A 17,781-nucleotide genomic window follows, 5' to 3' on the forward strand; every position below is an offset into this window, starting at 1 on the left:
GGCACCTGGGTGGCTCAGTGGGTTAAGCCTCTGCCTTCAGCTCAGGTCATGATCTTAGGGTCCTGGGATTGGCTCTCTGCTCAGGGAGCCTGCTTCCCCCTCTCTCTACCTGTCTCTCTGCCTACTTGTGATCTCTCTCTCTCTGTCGAATAAATAAGTAAAATCTTAAAAAAAAAAAAAAGAATTTCAGTGAAAGCTAACTACCAGTTCATGTATACATTTTGACTGGATGTTACAACTAAGATTCTATAAGAAAGCCTATAACTATATAATGGTTTGTTTGAAGGAGATGAAGTAGTGACTGAAGTCACTTAAATGTTACAGGGTTGTACCTTAATAGACCTTAATAGATTTCTGTACCTCTGTGTGTAGAATTGAATAATTCTAAAATTTAGACCTTATTAAACTTTAGGGTTGCATAAATAATTTTAATTTGAAAGTTCTTGTTGAGGACTAACATTTTAATTGCTTGCTTTATAGTTTAAGCACTGATATATTATAGGGATATCAGTTTCTGAGGATATACTATGTGATTATTCCTTTCCATTTGCACAGTGTGTTGTATAGGAGAATAGAATATGTGTACAAGGGTCCATCTGTTTTGGACTAGATACTGTGATGGTAAAATTTTTATGGAATAAAATTCATTAATTTGTAATATTTTTAAACCTATTTGTATTTTCATCTTATATACGTACAGCTGCCTTTATTTATCATTAGTTCTTTCTTTTACATGTAAAGTACTTTTATTATCCTATGTTGAGCTGTTTCCAAACATGAGAAGTATCCTTTTAATTCTGGTATTGGAAAAGTTTTGAATAAAGCTGAATTTACCCCATCTTGATTAAATAGATACTTGAAAAAAGGTTTGTATATCATTCTGCATTGTCTTGTCTTGAAAAGTGCTGATAGCTACAGTCATCTCTCCTGTGAGAGCCCCTTTATTTACCATTAGCTGTTCATCTCTGAATCCTCTCCAACTATCCTCTTCTTAGATGAGACTTTCTAGATCATAAGCTTGTTGAATATAGGAACACTGACCCATCTTTGTGTCTTTAGTATCTAGTGTAATGCTGAGCACATCGTAGGTACTTAATTCATATTTGTGAATGCATGAAGAAATGCTGCAGTGAGAACTATCTGTGGCACTTTTAAAAGTGGAGATATCATGAATTTTTACAAAATTATGTTAGTCCTAGCACATAATTTCTAACACCATTTCCATTAACAACTATGGCCTAAAATAAACAAGTTTATTTTTATTGTTATTGAAGCATATTGAGGTAGAGAATATAGGAATCTCTAAATTCCCGTCCTGACTTTTCTGATAAAGCATATCATTACTTGATATTTACTTTTTTCAAAATAGTAATTATAGCAAATAATACACATGGCTCCTCAAAGAATACCTACAACTGAATACTTACTACATTATTTAGATTTACTTCTCTTATCATTCACATTAACGAAATGGAGACCTTCTGGTGAGTATGTACTTTTTGGAAAATGTAACATCTAAATAGTCCTTGATGATTAGATTTCTAGTTATTTTTGATTCCAAAGCAGGGAATATCAGCTTCTGCAGGTAGGTTTGTAGACTTTTCTAGATTTGCATTGTTAGTATTCAAGTCCTACTATGTATATGTATATCACAGAAATTAATCAATAAGCCAAGACTATTCTTTAGGCAACTTGTAAGACAGATCCTTGGTTTATACCTGTAATTCCTGATACTTTCGAAGCTTTGCTTTTGTTTCAAATAATATCTGAAAAATTTGTTGTAGCAGAAGAATTGTAGACAATGACATGATCCATTTTGAGAACTCAGCATATTTATTTGTAAGCAAATTAATCAGCTGAATTGTGAAGAATTGAATAGCTATTAGATTTCTTTTTACATTTTTATTTACTCAGTGCTAAGAAGAAACCCTTCTTATAACAAAAGTTACACAGCATTAAATTTTTTATGTATACAAGGTATGCCATTTGGGAAACCATCATTTTTACTAATGCATTAATATTGAAAAACTTACATATATTTTTTTCTCAGTGTTAATCAATCAGGACATTTATATTTTAAAACTAGAATTTTTTTCCAGATTGGCTTAATAAAGATACTTAACTGGAGTTGTGTCTATACTTGGATGAAAAGTATTCAGATATATTTTGAACTTCTATGACTATTCAAAAAAGTAGTAATAATATAAGTATACTTTTTTTTAAAGACTTTATTTATTTATTTGACAGATAGAGATCAAAGTAGGCAGAGAGGCAGGCAGAGAGAGAGAGAGAGAGGAGGAAGCAGGCTCCCCACCGAGCAGAGAGCCCTATGCGGGGCTCGATCCCAGAACCCTGAGATCATGACCTAGAGCCAAAGGCAGAGGCTTAACCCGCTGAGCCGCCCAGGTGCCCCAATATAAGTATACTTAAATTAAAACTTTGTTGATGGAAAATTCTTTCTTTGAGTTAAACTTTATTTTTTGTGAAATGGGTCAAATTTCTACATGGGAGTTTAACAATTTTTAATTAAAAGAAGGTATCTTTTAGAGAACACCTTTCTCCTTTATTTACTTGGTCTTTAATTAGACTGTACTCATACAAAACAACTATATGAAGTCAACAAGTATCTTTTGAGTATCAGACAGTGGTAGATACAAAATTAGAAGCTAGAGCCAAAATTCCTCATGACATTATAGATATGAAACTAAAATTTGTTATAATTATTTATTTACACTTTTGTTTATACTTTTCTTTTAAATGTTATTTAATATAAATTATGAACTTTCTAGTAAATGTAATCTTATATACTTGGGAGAAAGATAAATATTTTTTACCCTTTTTTTGGTAGCATTATTTTTGACAGCATAGAATATTAAGGACTTCCGAAGAATGCATAATATTATATAGTCAGCAAGTTGTCAAATGGGAATTAGAACTGAGGTTCTTTGAAATCTATCTAAGGTTTTGTTTTTTTTTTCCATTATATTTCCCAACTCAGGATTCTTTTGCCATTTGGTATTTTCTTCTATAAAAAAAAAATTCTTTTAGTTAAAAGTAACTGGATTTTTCTTCACAAGAAATTTTTTGTAAAGAATTTATTTATTTATTTGACAGACAGAGATCACAGGTAGGCAGAGAGGCAGGCAGAGAGAGGGTGGGGAAGCAGGCTCCCTGCTGAGCAGAGAGCCTGACATGGGGCTCCATCACAGGACCCTGAGATCATGACCTGAGCTGAAGGCAGAGGCTCAACCCACTGAGCCACTCAGGTACGCCCACAAGAAATTTTTGTGCCCTCAGTTGAACAGAATTTTATAACTGAAAGCAATCTTGGGTTCAGTCTTATGTATGTGGGAATTTGATTTGGGCCAGAGCTGGCATTGCTTATCATTGGACAAGATGACTTTTCATCAAGAAATGGTACTGGGAGAGTATGTTATTTGTCTGAGGGAAAAAAAAATTAGATCCCTACCTCAAACCATACATACGAATCAGTTTTAGGTGGTTTAAATGTGAAAATCAAAACTATAAAACTCTTGGAATATATGGGAAAAAATCTTGGTGGCCTTAAAGGAGGGAAGGGGGGTGCGCCTGGGTGGCTCAGTGGGTTAAGCCTCTGCCTTCGGCTCAGGTCATGATCCCAGTGTCCTGGGATCGAGCCCCTCATTGGGCTCTCTGCTCAGCAGGGAGCCTGCTTTCCCTCTCTCTCTCTGCCTGCCTCTCTGCCTACTTGTGATCTCTGTCTGTCAAATAAATAAATAAAATATTTAAAAAAAATAAAGGCGGGAAGAGTTTTAAAATAAGCTATAAAAAGAAAGACTGAAAAAAAATCCAATTACAGGGGCACCTGGCTGGCTCAGTCAGTTAAGCATCTGCCTTTAGCTCAGGTTGAGATCCTGGGATCCTGGGATTGAGCCCTGCATTGGGCTCCCTGCTCAGTGGAGAGCCTGCTTCTCCTTTCTTCTGCTTTCTGCTCCCCCTGCTTGTGCTCTCTCTCTCTGTCAAATAAATAAATAAAATCTTTTTAAAAAATCCAGTTACATTAAAATTAAGAACCTTTGCTTATCAAGGATTATAATGAAAATGAAAAGTGTAACCGGAAGAAGTTATTTAAAACACATATAATTGACAAAGGAATTATATCCAAAATATATAGCAAATGCCTTCAATCAGTGAGAGAAAGATAAACAATCCAGTAGAAAAATGGGCTGAAGACTTGAGTGGCACATTATAGAATTGGAAATCTGACTGTTTAGTAAACATGGAAAAGGTACTCAGGCCTCTTATTAAATAGTGAAATGTAACTGAAACTGCAGTGAGATTCTAAAACCCAACAGATTGCAAAAATGAGAAGTCTAACAATTTGAAGTGTTAATGAGAATGTAGAACAAGTAGAATAGTTATAAAGTTTGGGTGGGAGCTTAAATGTTGCAGCCACTTTGGAAAGTAGCTTGACATTATTTCCTAAAGATGAAGGCATGCATTCCCTACAAGTCAGATCTCACGCACACATATGTACTAATAGATGTGTAAGAACCTGAAGGGCAAAATTGCTTATATCATAGCAAAAACTAGACACAACATTAATTTCCATCGACAATGGAATTGATAAATATATTGTGATATATTCATTTAGTGAAGTATCCTACAACAATGAAGATAAATTATAGTGAAAACATGATAAATATGGATTAGAGTCAGGAACATGATAATGATAAAAGCAACCTTGGAAGAATATATACAGTATAACTTCATTTATATAAGATTAAAAATTCTACAAAATAAAACATTACATTCACTGTCATAAGCTTAGGTGATAAAACCATGAAGAAAATTGCCTAAGGAAGTGACAAACACAACAGTTGGTATAATAATTATCTCTGAGGGAACTGAGAAGAGACTGGGATAGGGAAAGACTCGAAAGGGACATCAAAAGTTAATATACATTTTCTGAAACTGTGTGGTGGATCCACACATAGTATCTAACATTATGTTTTCAAAAAATTATTATGGGATCCTTACGACATGAAGAAGGTGTAGAGAATAGTATGGTGTGGTGCAGTTCCTTCTGTAATGCCAAACTACCAAACATTGGAAGGCATGAAAAAGTGTATTTTTTTTAAGGATATGTACAATTCTCGTACTAGAATTTGATTTTGCTTTTAGAACAATATTTAATTGGGTTTTGAATTTTATTCCACAAATTGTTTATACCTTACCAGTTGAAGGAAAACTGCTTCTTGGACTTGGTGATGTATGCATAGGTCCTTTGCTTTATGTAATGCTTGATTTCTCTTTTATGTTAATGTAGTTTCAACAAAATGCCTCTCTCCTTGAAATTTATTTATTTATTTATTTATACTTATTTATACAGCTACTTATTGTAGCCGTACCTTCAAGGTACGATTTAGAGAAATTTAGAAAAATTCTAAACTGACCTTAACTGTGAATGGAAATGTTAAGGTCTTGAAAATAATGAGGTAGGCGAATGACTAATAATTCATTCATTTTACCTTAATGTGTGCTAAATATCATTTATTCTCTGTTCTCTAATCAGTCACAAATAAATTGATCTGCTAAAGCAAGTTATGTATACAACTGTGATAAAATTTTGAGACAAGTTTTACTTTAAAAAGTTTTTGTAAACTTCTTTAAATGAATTAGAGCAAATGTTTTGTTACAATCCCTTCTGTAGGTTGTGTACTCCTCCAAATTATGTTTAAGTAATTAAATATTTTTCTGCTTTCCTTCAAATTAGAAATCCAATCAAATAGAAATGTAACTTTGACAATGATTGATGAATGCAATTAGGGCATTTACTAATTTGTACTTTTAAATTGGATGAATTTGTCTTTTTTTCCTCTAACATTTCCTTTTAAAAAAGCTCTAGCTTTCAGCAGTTCTTGGAAATAGTGCATGAGGAGATAATGTTAGCTCATGAGGAGATGATGTTAGCTTTTTTGTATGTCATTTAAATTTAATCTACTGTCTGGTATCAGCAGGAGAAAATGTATTATAAAGGCAAAGCGACAGTGCTGTCTGTAAATCACTGCATCACCAGTGGTTAGTTATGTCCTCTGGGTAAATTCATAGCTGTCAATGCTTTTATTTCATTTTAAGAAACTCTTTTTGTTTCTTGGGTGATTGAGGGAGTAGTTCTATAACTACATATAAGTTGCAAAGGATTAGATATGTTTTTGCCACTTGGTGTTAATCTTCAAAATATACATCTTTGGGTGACTGTGTTTTTTCTTTGGTGTAGTAAAATTCCCGAGTTGTGATTGTTTTTCTTCCTACGAAATTATGAGTATACTTGGAAAATGGCTATAAAATACTGCAATAGCTCTTCCACAGCTCATTTTGTTAAAAAAAAGAAGAAGAAGAAGAAAGAAAGAAAAAAAAGAATGCTTTCCAAATTAAATAAAAGAAAACATTGAAAATAAGAGGAACTTTTTGGGGTGGTGCACATCAATCCTTTAATGTTTATGATAATTATAAGAGAAAGCTATGGAAAACTAATTTGTATTTTAGTTCCATTTCTTTGGGGATAATGCATCCTTTGCACCACTTCTAAAATTATAGCATAATATATTTAAGTTTGCACTTATAATCCTATGGATATGTTAAAAGGCACTTCCCAAAAATATGCTTCTCATATAGGTGGATCATATCTTTTATTCACTGTGAATTTAGGTTTGCCAGTATTTTGCCTGTCCTTATCTGCTTTTAGAATCAAAGTTAACTTAGCCATACTGAAGGAATTGGAGAGCTTTCCATCTTTTTCTGTCTTTAGGAAGATTTTGAATATTCAGAAAAAATTTAAATCCATTTAGGTCTGAGTTGGGAAAATTTCAGAAAGATTTTTAATTACTGATTATATTTTTAAAAGATAGGTTTAATTCAAAAAGACACACACACACTTTTTTGTTTTTAAGTCAGTTTGGTGTATATTCTTTAAGATCATTGTCAATTTTGGCCATATTTACAAATACACTGCCGTGAAGTATTTGTAGTATTCTGCTAAGTTTTATGTGTACTTATGTCATTGTTTTCATTCCAAAATTTGTGTGTGTGTGTGTGTGTGTGTGTATCTTTTCCCTCTTTGTTTATTAATATTGCTAAGTTTTTGTCTTCTTCATAACTTTTAGAAAACTACCCTTTGTTTTGGTCTTCATGTCTGTGTGGCTTTTTAGTTAGAGTATATATAGTTGCTTTTGTTTTTGTTTCTTTATAGAGGGACAGTGGGCAGGAAGCAGAGAAAGAGGGAGAGAGAATCTTAAGCATGCTCTACACCCAACATGGAGCCCAGCAGGGGGCTGATTTCATAACTCTAAGATCACAACCTGAGCCAAAATCAAGAGTCGTATGTTTAACTGACTGAGCCTCCCAGGTGCCCTGAAGCATTCGTAGTTTGACATAGATTTTAAAAACTTATTCAATGAGTAATACTTATTTAGGTTTAAATTATAGGATCATAATTTAAAAAAATAATAAATAAATTATAGGATCAAGTATTAGGTTAGTTATAGGAATGTCATTTTTGCTCTTGGTTCTGGAATCCCTTGTATGAACAATTTTAGGAAAAGAAAAAGATGATCATGGACCACATACATTGGTTCACTTTCTCTTTGGATTTGCTAAATACCAAATATTTTACCGCTTAAAATTTAAATGTTAAGTAATTCAACTGAGTAAAAAATACTGAAAATGAATGTTTCTTTGGCTTTGGGTTTGTGATGCCTTATTAAAGGAATGTAATTAGTTTCCTTTTTTAAAAAGCATTTTACTTTTTCTACCCTTAGAATATTATGCTGTTGTATTTAACATCTTGACCTTTGAAAATTGAGGACTGTTGTTAATTAAATGTTGTTTAGAGATTCATCTGAATCTTTAAAATACTTAGGAATAAGAACATGATCTGATCTTAGCCTATTAGAAGCAAACCTCATTTGTAGAACATTCAAGGCTCAGGCAGAAGCTATGGTATTTCTGTCCCAACTCTTGTCCTTCCTACTACTCAACATTCCTGACCCTGATGATTGTGGTGCACTCAAGGAAGGGGAGGCTTCATTTAAAATCTGAGGAATAACGGAACAATTTCCAAGCCCAACAGTGTACACAAGCTTAGAATCTGGTGGTTTGTCCTGCCTCAAAAGCTCTAACCATGAGCCAGAGCCACTCTGAGAGATAAAGTAGGGGTGGTTGAGAGCATAATGAAAGGTTTATAAACATTGTTTAAATTATAACTTGATTTTTAAAAATCAAACATTCATAGTTCTTTTTAGCAGTATGGTGTTACATAAATATGGTGGTCTGTTGCCTGTCCATTCTTATGAAGTCTTATATATAATTTGTAAAATAACTCTGACCTGTAAAATGATTGCCTACCAAATATGTAAAGTCTCTTTTTAAATTTCTGTTTCTGCTCTTTACTCCAAATTTTATTTCACTCCTTTCTTTTAACAGATTTAAAGGAAATAGAACTGTTTTCAATTGCAGATACACATAGGAAAAATTTATGGCCAGATCTTCATGAAATTAAATTGCCAGAACTGGATAGATTGTATTCATTATAGCTTTCAACATTGTCTTTTTTTTTATTTTTAATTTGGGCATGTAGGCAACAGTGCTTATTTTTTATTGGCAGCTTTAGTTTTAATGCTCTCTTTTCTATATTAGTCTATGTTAGAAAACTCCTTAGTGAAGAGCAAAAACAATCCAAACAAGCTATGTTGTTTGCTTGAGAGATTTGATCAAAGTCTCTCTTCCTATAATATCTCATTCTTTTACTCATAGTAAGAATTTACTGGAAGAAAATAAATATGAAAGAAACTAGCTATTTTCAAGGAATTAGTGAATTATGGATTTGAAAGTTGGGGGACTAAGTTTCCATACTGAGAATTATTTTTTGTGTTTCTCTTTCTTATGTCTGATGGTCCCTCTTAAAGTAGAAATATCTTCTAACGAGTTAATTGATAACTTTGCTTTTTTCTTTGGTTCCTACAGAAGTGAGAGGTATATTTTAGCTCCTTCTCCTCTTTTATGTATAGAGAATAATTATTGTACTTATAAGTGCCAGATTTATTAGACTTTTAATCTAAATTTGCAATGAAATTGTTTTGGTACCCAAGTTTTGGATCAGTTCATGTTAGTTGTATTTTTCTCATAATTTAGAATTTTATCCCTATTTTTTTGTTGTTGTTGTTAGATACACACAAATCCATGTTTTTATCAGTCTTCTGAGAAGAGCCAGCTCTTACCCTTGAAGAGAAATGTATGGCGCTGGTTGAATCCTGGAGACAGTTTTTCTTTGCTAGTCGACAAATACATTTTCTCTGTTTCCTCTACACACTCTGAAGCAGAAATGGAATGTACTTTAAGGTAAGATTGCCTGATGAAATTAAATCGAGTAATAGTAATTGTAACCTAGGGGTGGCTCAGTTGGTTAAGTGTCTGCCTTTGTTTCAGGTCCTAGGATCCAGCCTAATGTCCGACTTCTTGCTCAATGGGGAGCCTGCTTCTCCCTCTCCCTCTGCTGCTCCCTCTGCTTGTGCTCTCTCTGTGTCAAATAAAGCAATACAATCTTAAGAGAAATTTTTCTTAAATAAAAGAATTTTTAAAAATGGTAATTGTAACCTAATTCCTCAGCCATCCACAAATGCTTCAGTAGAAACCATTCTAGGATTAAACTATGTTGCAGTATAGGAGTTACATGGGGTATGTATGGTATATGTGTCCGTGTGTGTTTCTCCAGCAAACATTTGACATTGGAAACCTACACCTCAACAGTGATTGCTCGCATATGTGGTGTCTTTTACCATTGTGTTCAGAATGTATTTTCCATCTAATAGTAACCAGGATAGGTAATTTGAAACCAACTACATTTTCTTAATATTTTCTTTTAGCTTTTTAAATTTTATTAAGGTATTAATCCCTCTGGCTTAGTTGAACTCCTCATAAAAATAACAGAAAATATAGAATTGGAAAACTGAGGAAATGAGGTATTATAATAAACATCTAATGTAAAGTTAATATTAATACACTAGTTTTGTTGAGGCAGTCATTAGCAGATTATTTGCCACTGTTTTGGCTTTTAATTTGTTTTTAAAGATTTCATTTATTTATTTAGAGAGAATATGTGTTTGTGTGTGTGTGTGTGTGAGAGAGAGAGAGAGAGGAGAGAGAGAAGGAGCAGGGGGAGGGGCAAAGGGAGAAGCAGACTCCCCGCTGAGCAAGGAGCCTGATGCAGGACTCGATCCCAGGACCTGGAATCATGACCTGAGCCAAAGGCAGACGCTTAACCAACTGAGCCACCCAGGTGCCATCAGCTTTTAAATTATAGTCTACATAAACTGGACTAACAGAAGTAGATGGACAAAAGTGTACAGAATGTGTTCTGTGATTACAATAGTATTAAATTAAAAATCAGTAACAATAGGGTGCCTGGCTGGCTCAGTTGGTAGAGCATGCAGTTCTTGCTCTTGGGATCATGAGTTCGAGCCCCATGTTGGGCATAATTAAAAAAAAATCAATAATGATAAAATAGAAAATCTCCCAAAATTTGGAATTAAACAGCACACTTCTAAATAACTGTTAGGTCAAAGAGAATCACAAGGGGAATTAGAAAACATTTTGAAAAAAATAATACTGAAAACAAAATAAAAATTTGTGAGATGAACCTAAAGTAGTTCTTAGAGGGAAATTTATATTAAATGCCTGTATTAGAAGAAAGCTGTAAACCCAATGATCTGTGTTTCTACTTTAAGAAGATAGGCAGACAGGAGCAAATTAATCCCAAAGCATAATTCCCAAAGAATAACTTAATTGCTAAAACAGTCTTTAAAAAGAAGAAGAGTTTTTTGCACTACCCGGGGGAGGGGGTCCCTATGGCGTTCTGCATGAATGCCCTGTGGGGTACCTACCACCCCCCAAAGCCATCAGAACAAACTTCCTGCTGGATTGAGGGATTCCTGTTCTAACTGAAAGGGAAACTTTCACAATGTCTGGAGCCCCTGATGTCCTGCAATGAAGGAGGATGTCCTCAAATTCCTTGCAGCAGGAACCCACTTTGTTGGCACCACCCTTGACTTCCAAATGGAACAGTATATCTGAAAAGGAAAAGTGATGGCATCTACATCATAAATCTGAAGAGAACCTGGGAGAAGCTTCTGCTGGCAGCTCGTGCCATTGTTACCAGTTGATGTCAGTGTCATATCATCCAGGAATACTGCCCAGCAAGCTGTGCTGAAGTTTGCTGCTGCAACTGGAGCCACTCCCGTTGCTGGCTGCTTCACTCCAGAAACCTTCACTAACCAGATCCAGGCAACTTCTGGTGGTCACTGATCCAAGGGCTGGATTCTCAGAGAGGCATCTCACGTTAACCTGCCTTCCTACCACCGCTCTGAGTAAGGCAGACTCTCCTCTGCACTATGTGGACATTGCCAACCCTTGCAACAAGGGAGCTCAATAGTGGGTCTGATGTGGTGAATGCTGGCATGGGAAGTTCGGTGCATACCTGATACCATTTCTTGTGAATACCCTTGGGAGGTCATGCCTGAGCTCTGCTTCTCCAGGGATCCTCAAGAGATTGAAAATGAATAGCAGGTTGTTGCTGGAAAGGCTATGACCAATGAGGGATTTCAGGGTGAACGAGTGCTCCAGCTTCTGAGTTCACTACTACTCAGTGTGAAGTTGCAGACTGGTCTGGAGGTGTGCAGGTGCCCTCTGTGTCTGTTCAGCAGTTTTCTGCTGAAGACTGGAGCGCTCAGCCTGCCAGTGAAGATTGTCTGCAGCTCCCACTTCTCAGGCCACTGAATAGGTAGGAACAACAACTGAGTGGTCTTAAGGTGCTCTTCCACAAAGGCAAACAAAATGGAAATAAGGTTGATGGAAAATAAACAGTTCCTAAAAGTTGGAAAAAAAAAAAAGAGTTGGAGGATTCATACTTCCCAATTTCAAAACCTACTACAAAGCTACAGTAATGGAGATAGTATGGTACTAGCATAAAGAAAGACATATAGATCAGTGAAATAGAATCAAGGGTCCAGAAATGAAGCCCCTACAGTATGACCAACTGATTTTTGACAAGATTTTCAGGACAATTAAATGGGAGAAACAGTAGTCTTTTCAACAAATGGTGTTGGGACAACTGGGTATCCACTTGTAAAAGAATATAAGTTAGACTTCTACCTCACACCATATAAAAATGGACTTAAAATGGATCAGAGACCTAAATATTAGAGCTGAAACTGTGAAATTAGGAAAAAATACAGGTATAAATCTTTGTGACTTTGGATTAGGCAGTGGTTTCTTAGATAGAACACCAAAAGCACAGAATGTGGTTTAAATGGAATTACATGATTTGTAGCCTTCTGGGTTTGGCTTCTTTGAGATTCATCCATGTTGTTGTGTATCAGTGAATTATTCCTTTTTATTTCTGAATAGTATTTCCATCTATATTATCAAATGTTCAAAAAACATTTGTTGGCTTCTCTTTATGTATCAATAATGAATAATAATCCGTCAACTTTGGATGATCTTACTGCACTTTGCAGCCAAGTGTGAGGTAGCTGGTTCTGCTAGTGTGTTCCACATGTGACCATGGATGTTCCTGTGTCAGAAGAATTAGCTTCCGATTGGACTACAGGTTTGGGGAGATTTCACAAATGGCTATACTGGCCAGAACTCCAGTAGCAGCTACGTGTGAACATGACATCAGGATCTTATTTTTTTCTTCAAAAGCCATACGAGCTTATCTGTTATTCTCACAGTTTGCATTTCTCTTGGGGTGCTGGGTGGCCATCTTAACTTTTATGGGCTACCTGGACAAATAACTGAGTAAGGACAGAGCTCTTAAGCCTTAAGAGAGGTAGCTACTACCTCTCATAAATAGCTAGTGGTTTCTAGGCCAATCATCTGGAAAGATAAATGTATTTTTTGAAGAACATATTTTAGTCTATGTATTTTATTCTATGCTATCATCTGCTTTTTTCATCATCTGTCTTGCTAAGGCCAAGAGAAGGAGCATAATTCATTAGTTAGATGTACTTAGGAGAATCACATTTATAATGACATGGTATAATTAAAGTGTTTTAAATGATTTTTTATTTTATAGAAATAGTCAGATGCTTGATGAAGATGATATACTGAATGAAACACCAAAATCTTTCTCCGTTAACTCGCCTGATGAGACAACTGGTGCCCCACAGCTGGAAGGAAGCACAGAAATAGCTAAGACCCAAACTACTTCTGCAAACAGTGAGGTGAGAAATTTAAGATCTCATCCATTTGTAACATACTGCTTATTTCAAGGAGAGAAAAGACAACTGAAATTAAGTATATCATGACACTATTACCAGCATTGCTGTTTTTAGGTTAAGCTGTACAGAATATCACACTAGTCCACCATGTCAACTGATAGAGATAATGAATTTCTTTCTTTGAGAAATTTGAGTAATTCAGCCCATACTTGCAGATAGGCTGTTTTTGTTTTTGTTTTAAAGATTTTATTTATTTATTTGTTTGACAGACAGAGATCACAAGTAGAGAGGCAGGCAGAGAGAGAGAGAGAGGAGGAAGCAGGCTCCCCGCTGAGCAGAGAGCGTGATGCGGGACTCGATCCCAGGACCCTGGGATCATGACCTGAGCCAAAGGCAGAGACTTTAACCCATTGAGCCACCCAGGTGCCCCCAGATAGGTTTTTTTAATGGTAGTTTCCTGCAAAGTAAATAATTTTACAATTTCATTAAGGTTGCATGATTATTTTTAATAATTAAGATACGGATATCTTTTTAGTGTTTCCTAGGTGAATGTAGAGACCACAGTAAGCAACAGTCAAATCCTTCGCAGAGGAGAAGAATCCTTCCAGCATGGATGTTAACAGAAAATCTCAGTGATCAAAACCTTTCAGCAACAGTCAGCAAGAGGGGTAGGTTTTTTTTGAAAACATTAAGCAGAATTTAGAAGTTTTTCTGAAGAAATGGAGATAGACTAGTGGTTGCATAAGTGTATCACTTAGCCTAGTATCACTTAGCCTAACATTTCTTCAGATGTGTACATGAAGTCTAACTTAAAACATAAGCTGTTACGTTATTTCATTTATCATACACCATCCTGCTAATTACCTTTTGATTTATGTGCTGGACTTCTAGTAATGTAGATTTTCAAACATACCTGGTGGTGTCATGTCAGTGATAAAAGGTCAGCACAGTAAGAGCTTTCTAAATTAATTTAATTAAATAAAAAACTGCCAGGCACACATGATTATGTGCTGGAGGAGTCAAAAAAGAGGACCTTTGTCCCAGTACAGCTCACTGTCATGGCAGATACCACGGCGATGTAGGCCAGCTGCTGGGCATTCCCATTGATTGAAGATTATAATGGTCACTGCATTGTTGTAGTCTTTTATTTGCAACTTTGTAGCCATCTTGGGTGTAGTTTCTATTGACTGCTTGTTTTCTTTTCTTTTTTTTTTAAGATTTTATTTATTTATTTGATAGAGATCACAAGTAGGCAGAGCAGCAGGCGGGCTGGGGGGAGCGGTTGGGAAGCAGGCTCCCCGCTGAGCAGAGAGCCCAATGCGGGGCTCGATCCCAGGACCCCGAGATCATTTCCTGAGCTGAAGGCAGAGGCTTAACCCACTGAGCCACCCAGGCACCCCTGTTTTCTTTTATATGGGCCACATTTTCTGTTTATTCTCAAGTTTAGTAACTTTCTATGGGATATTGGATATTATGAATGATATAGTATAGAGATTTTTTATGTTCCTCTGAAGAAATATTTTTGTTTTAATAGTGATTAATTTGGCCTAGTAGGCAATCTTCTAATAGGCACTAATTCGGACCCTGCCCGCTCTTTGCCCTGCTGCCGTCACCAGCCACAGCCTCTGCTTAGTCCTAGCAGCTTCCATCTGCTGCTTGTCCTTCCACATGTAGCTCAGCAGCCAGTGAAGGACTTGGGTCAGTTTTAAATATAAATTTTGGCTCATGGCCTCTGAGGCTTCCTAACTTTCTACCTGATCTACCAAGCCTCAAAATCTGTGCTCTGGCCGGTTAAACCAATAAGGCTGCTTTCTGCCACCTGTGGATTGGGAGATGCCCTGGGTGGATGGGGAGGGGGAAGCTACAAATTTACAAACCCCACAGCTTATACTTAATTTTTCCAGTTCTGCCTTTTCATCACTCTGCAATGCCTTCAAATCGTTGTTTTTTAATATTTTGTCCAAAATTTATACTGGTTTTATTTGGTATGATTAGTTCAGTCACACTACTCTGCCATTGTACCCTGAGCACAATTGAATACGTGCTAGAGTTGAATGTTACTGCTCTCACTGCTTCTCATATTCAGCATAGTGGTCACAGAGGCAATCTCAAGATTTGGATCACATATGTTATATACCAAATATTCCTTATTTAATTCGAGTTTGGAATTTCATAGGATCAGAGTGACCTCTTGGGAAAAGTAGGTTATATGTTATATATTGTGAGAGATGTGATCTGGAGAATTTTCATATATAAACCCAAGATTTCCTGGTAAGAATTTTATTCCAGTATAGTGGTTTTCAAACCTCCACCACCCACCATTACATATGTAACATTTTTATCAGTAACATTTCTCATTAAGTGCAGTAATTCCTCAGTTTGCAGGAAGGAAATGGGGAGTGGTGAATGGTCGTGGAGAGGGGGTAGGCACTTTCTCTCAGTAGACCAGTTTCTCTACTATAGAAAGAATAACTTCAATTGACTAAAGATTGGAACAATGTCAGCCCCCTCTCTGCAAGCAAGTCCTTCTCTTTTGGAGCTGTTCTGCGCGGAAACTCTTCTGTGCTACCACTATTATTAGCTTGCTTATAATAGTCCAAAATACATTTTGCTTCAGATTAAAAATAACTATTAACTTTAACTAGCCAGAAGTACCCTGTAAAATATGAAGCACCTTTTTGAGTACTTCATCTTAAAAATGCAAAGGATAACAATTTGCCATTGATTTGGACAAGAGTATTATGTAATACACAATGTACTTAAAATGCTAAAGCTTCAAAATAAGATAGAAAAATGTTTGGATTCTAGCATGTCTTCTTTCTCATAAGCAGACTTTGGGGGGTACTTGTAAGAGCAAACTTAGGTTACTTAATTCCTTTAGAAATAGAAAGAGTTAGAAATACACATAGGAATAGTTTAGCACTTGAATCCAGCTAATTAAAAATCAAAATAGTTTGACTTTTTCTGCCCTGTACTTTATTATTATTATTGTTGTTTTATTTGTTTAAGTAATAAATCATCCAGATCAATAGACCAATGCTAGAGATTTTAAAAAATCAATTTCTAGGATGCATTTTGGACTCATTTAGAAGTAGGTTACTTTCCTATGTCTTTTGCATTTTTAGCACTATACTTTGTTCATTGATACCTATTTAGATTATCTGATTAACTTGATACTTTGGAACCTTTTGTGTCACTAGGTACAGAACAGATAACATGAACTGATGTTAAATGTCTTATCCAGGATCATGTAATAAAGGCCAGAGCCGTAATGGAGACCTAGCTCTCTCTGACTTTAAAGGCCACGTGCTGAGCTGTCACTATACAGCCACCTAAATTTACCTTTTCTGTGTTGTGGTGTTTTAATACTTTTTTGTTTTAATATGTCCTTGCATGTTCTCCTAGATCTTTTCTTAGTTTAATTCTTGATTTAATCCTTAAATATATCTGAATTTTTGCTGTGATCAGGCTGTCCTTTTTGTTTTTCAGCCAATATAGTTCTAGTTTATTTTCTGGGTTTCCAGATACTAGCCCTTGGATGTTATCCTGAGTTTCTCAGGCCTGGGCTAAAATTTTCTGCATGTCCCTTAGTGATTCACAAGTGAATATATTTGGGCATAGGCCTTCAGAGCTTCTCTTCTCTTCTCTTGGCTTCCAGTCATTTCTGTTCCCTTAGCCTCCTAGGCTCTAGGACAAGTCATAATTTCCAGGCTATGACACCTGTGCTGGATTGCAAAAGGAGCTTTTAAATTTTTAAATCATTCTACTCTGTAGTACGCTTCTTCTCCCATCTACTAACTCTCCAACATGGAGTCATGAAAAGTAGCACATGCTGAAAAAGATTGAAGTAGTCCCCAAATCATTTGGTTTGCATTTAATTTTGTACTCTGAATATTTTCCACATGACCACTCAACGCAGATGATAAATATTGAACTGACATTCTGTTAATTTGACTGTAACTTAAATTTTACTTAAGTGCTAGTTATTCTGTTTAACTTAAAGCAGCCCTGCTAAATTATCTTAGTAATTCTAATAGTTTTTAAGTTTCTCAGATTATCTAGCTGTACAGTCATAGCAACAAAATTACGGCAGTTCTGACTTTTTTGCTCCATTTATTGCCTTTAAAAAATTTTATTTCATGAACTAGACCCTATAATTTTTTTTTTAAAGATTTTATTTATTTATTTGACATAGAGAGACACAGTGAGAGAGGAAACACAAGCAGGGGGAGTAGGAGAGGGAGAGGCAGGCTTCCCCCTGAGCCTGGAGCCCAATGCAGGACTTGATCCTAGGACCCTGGGATCATGACCCAAGCTGAAGGCAGACGCTTAACAACTGAGCCACCCAGGCGCCCTAGACCCTGTAATTTTAAAAATGGATAAAATTGACAGCTCTATCTTATTGCCGATTTTAATAGGGATTCTATTAGTATTTCAGCATTAAAATGGTATTCAGTTTTGATACTCTTACCATGTTTAGGATGTTTTCTTTTTTATTTTTCTTATTTTTCCTTCAGGAATAGCT

General features: G+C 35.6%; 1 protein-coding gene across 1 annotated transcript in view; it reads left to right on the forward strand.

Moving 5' to 3' along the window:
* LOC111148084 (aprataxin and PNKP like factor) overlaps positions 1 to 17,781 on the forward strand; it is an 83,825-nt gene that overhangs the window by 14,694 nt on the left and 51,350 nt on the right. The window contains exons 3-5 of the mRNA XM_022504479.1: positions 9,206 to 9,378; positions 13,112 to 13,259; positions 13,792 to 13,924. Of these exons, the coding sequence (XP_022360187.1) occupies positions 9,206 to 9,378; positions 13,112 to 13,259; positions 13,792 to 13,924 (454 nt within the window). The remainder of the gene's footprint in view (positions 1 to 9,205; positions 9,379 to 13,111; positions 13,260 to 13,791; positions 13,925 to 17,781) is intronic.

Source organism: Enhydra lutris, unplaced genomic scaffold, assembly GCF_002288905.1.
Source record: "Enhydra lutris kenyoni isolate GAN:26980312 unplaced genomic scaffold, ASM228890v2 scaffoldscaffold18, whole genome shotgun sequence".
NCBI lineage: Eukaryota > Metazoa > Chordata > Mammalia > Carnivora > Mustelidae > Enhydra > Enhydra lutris.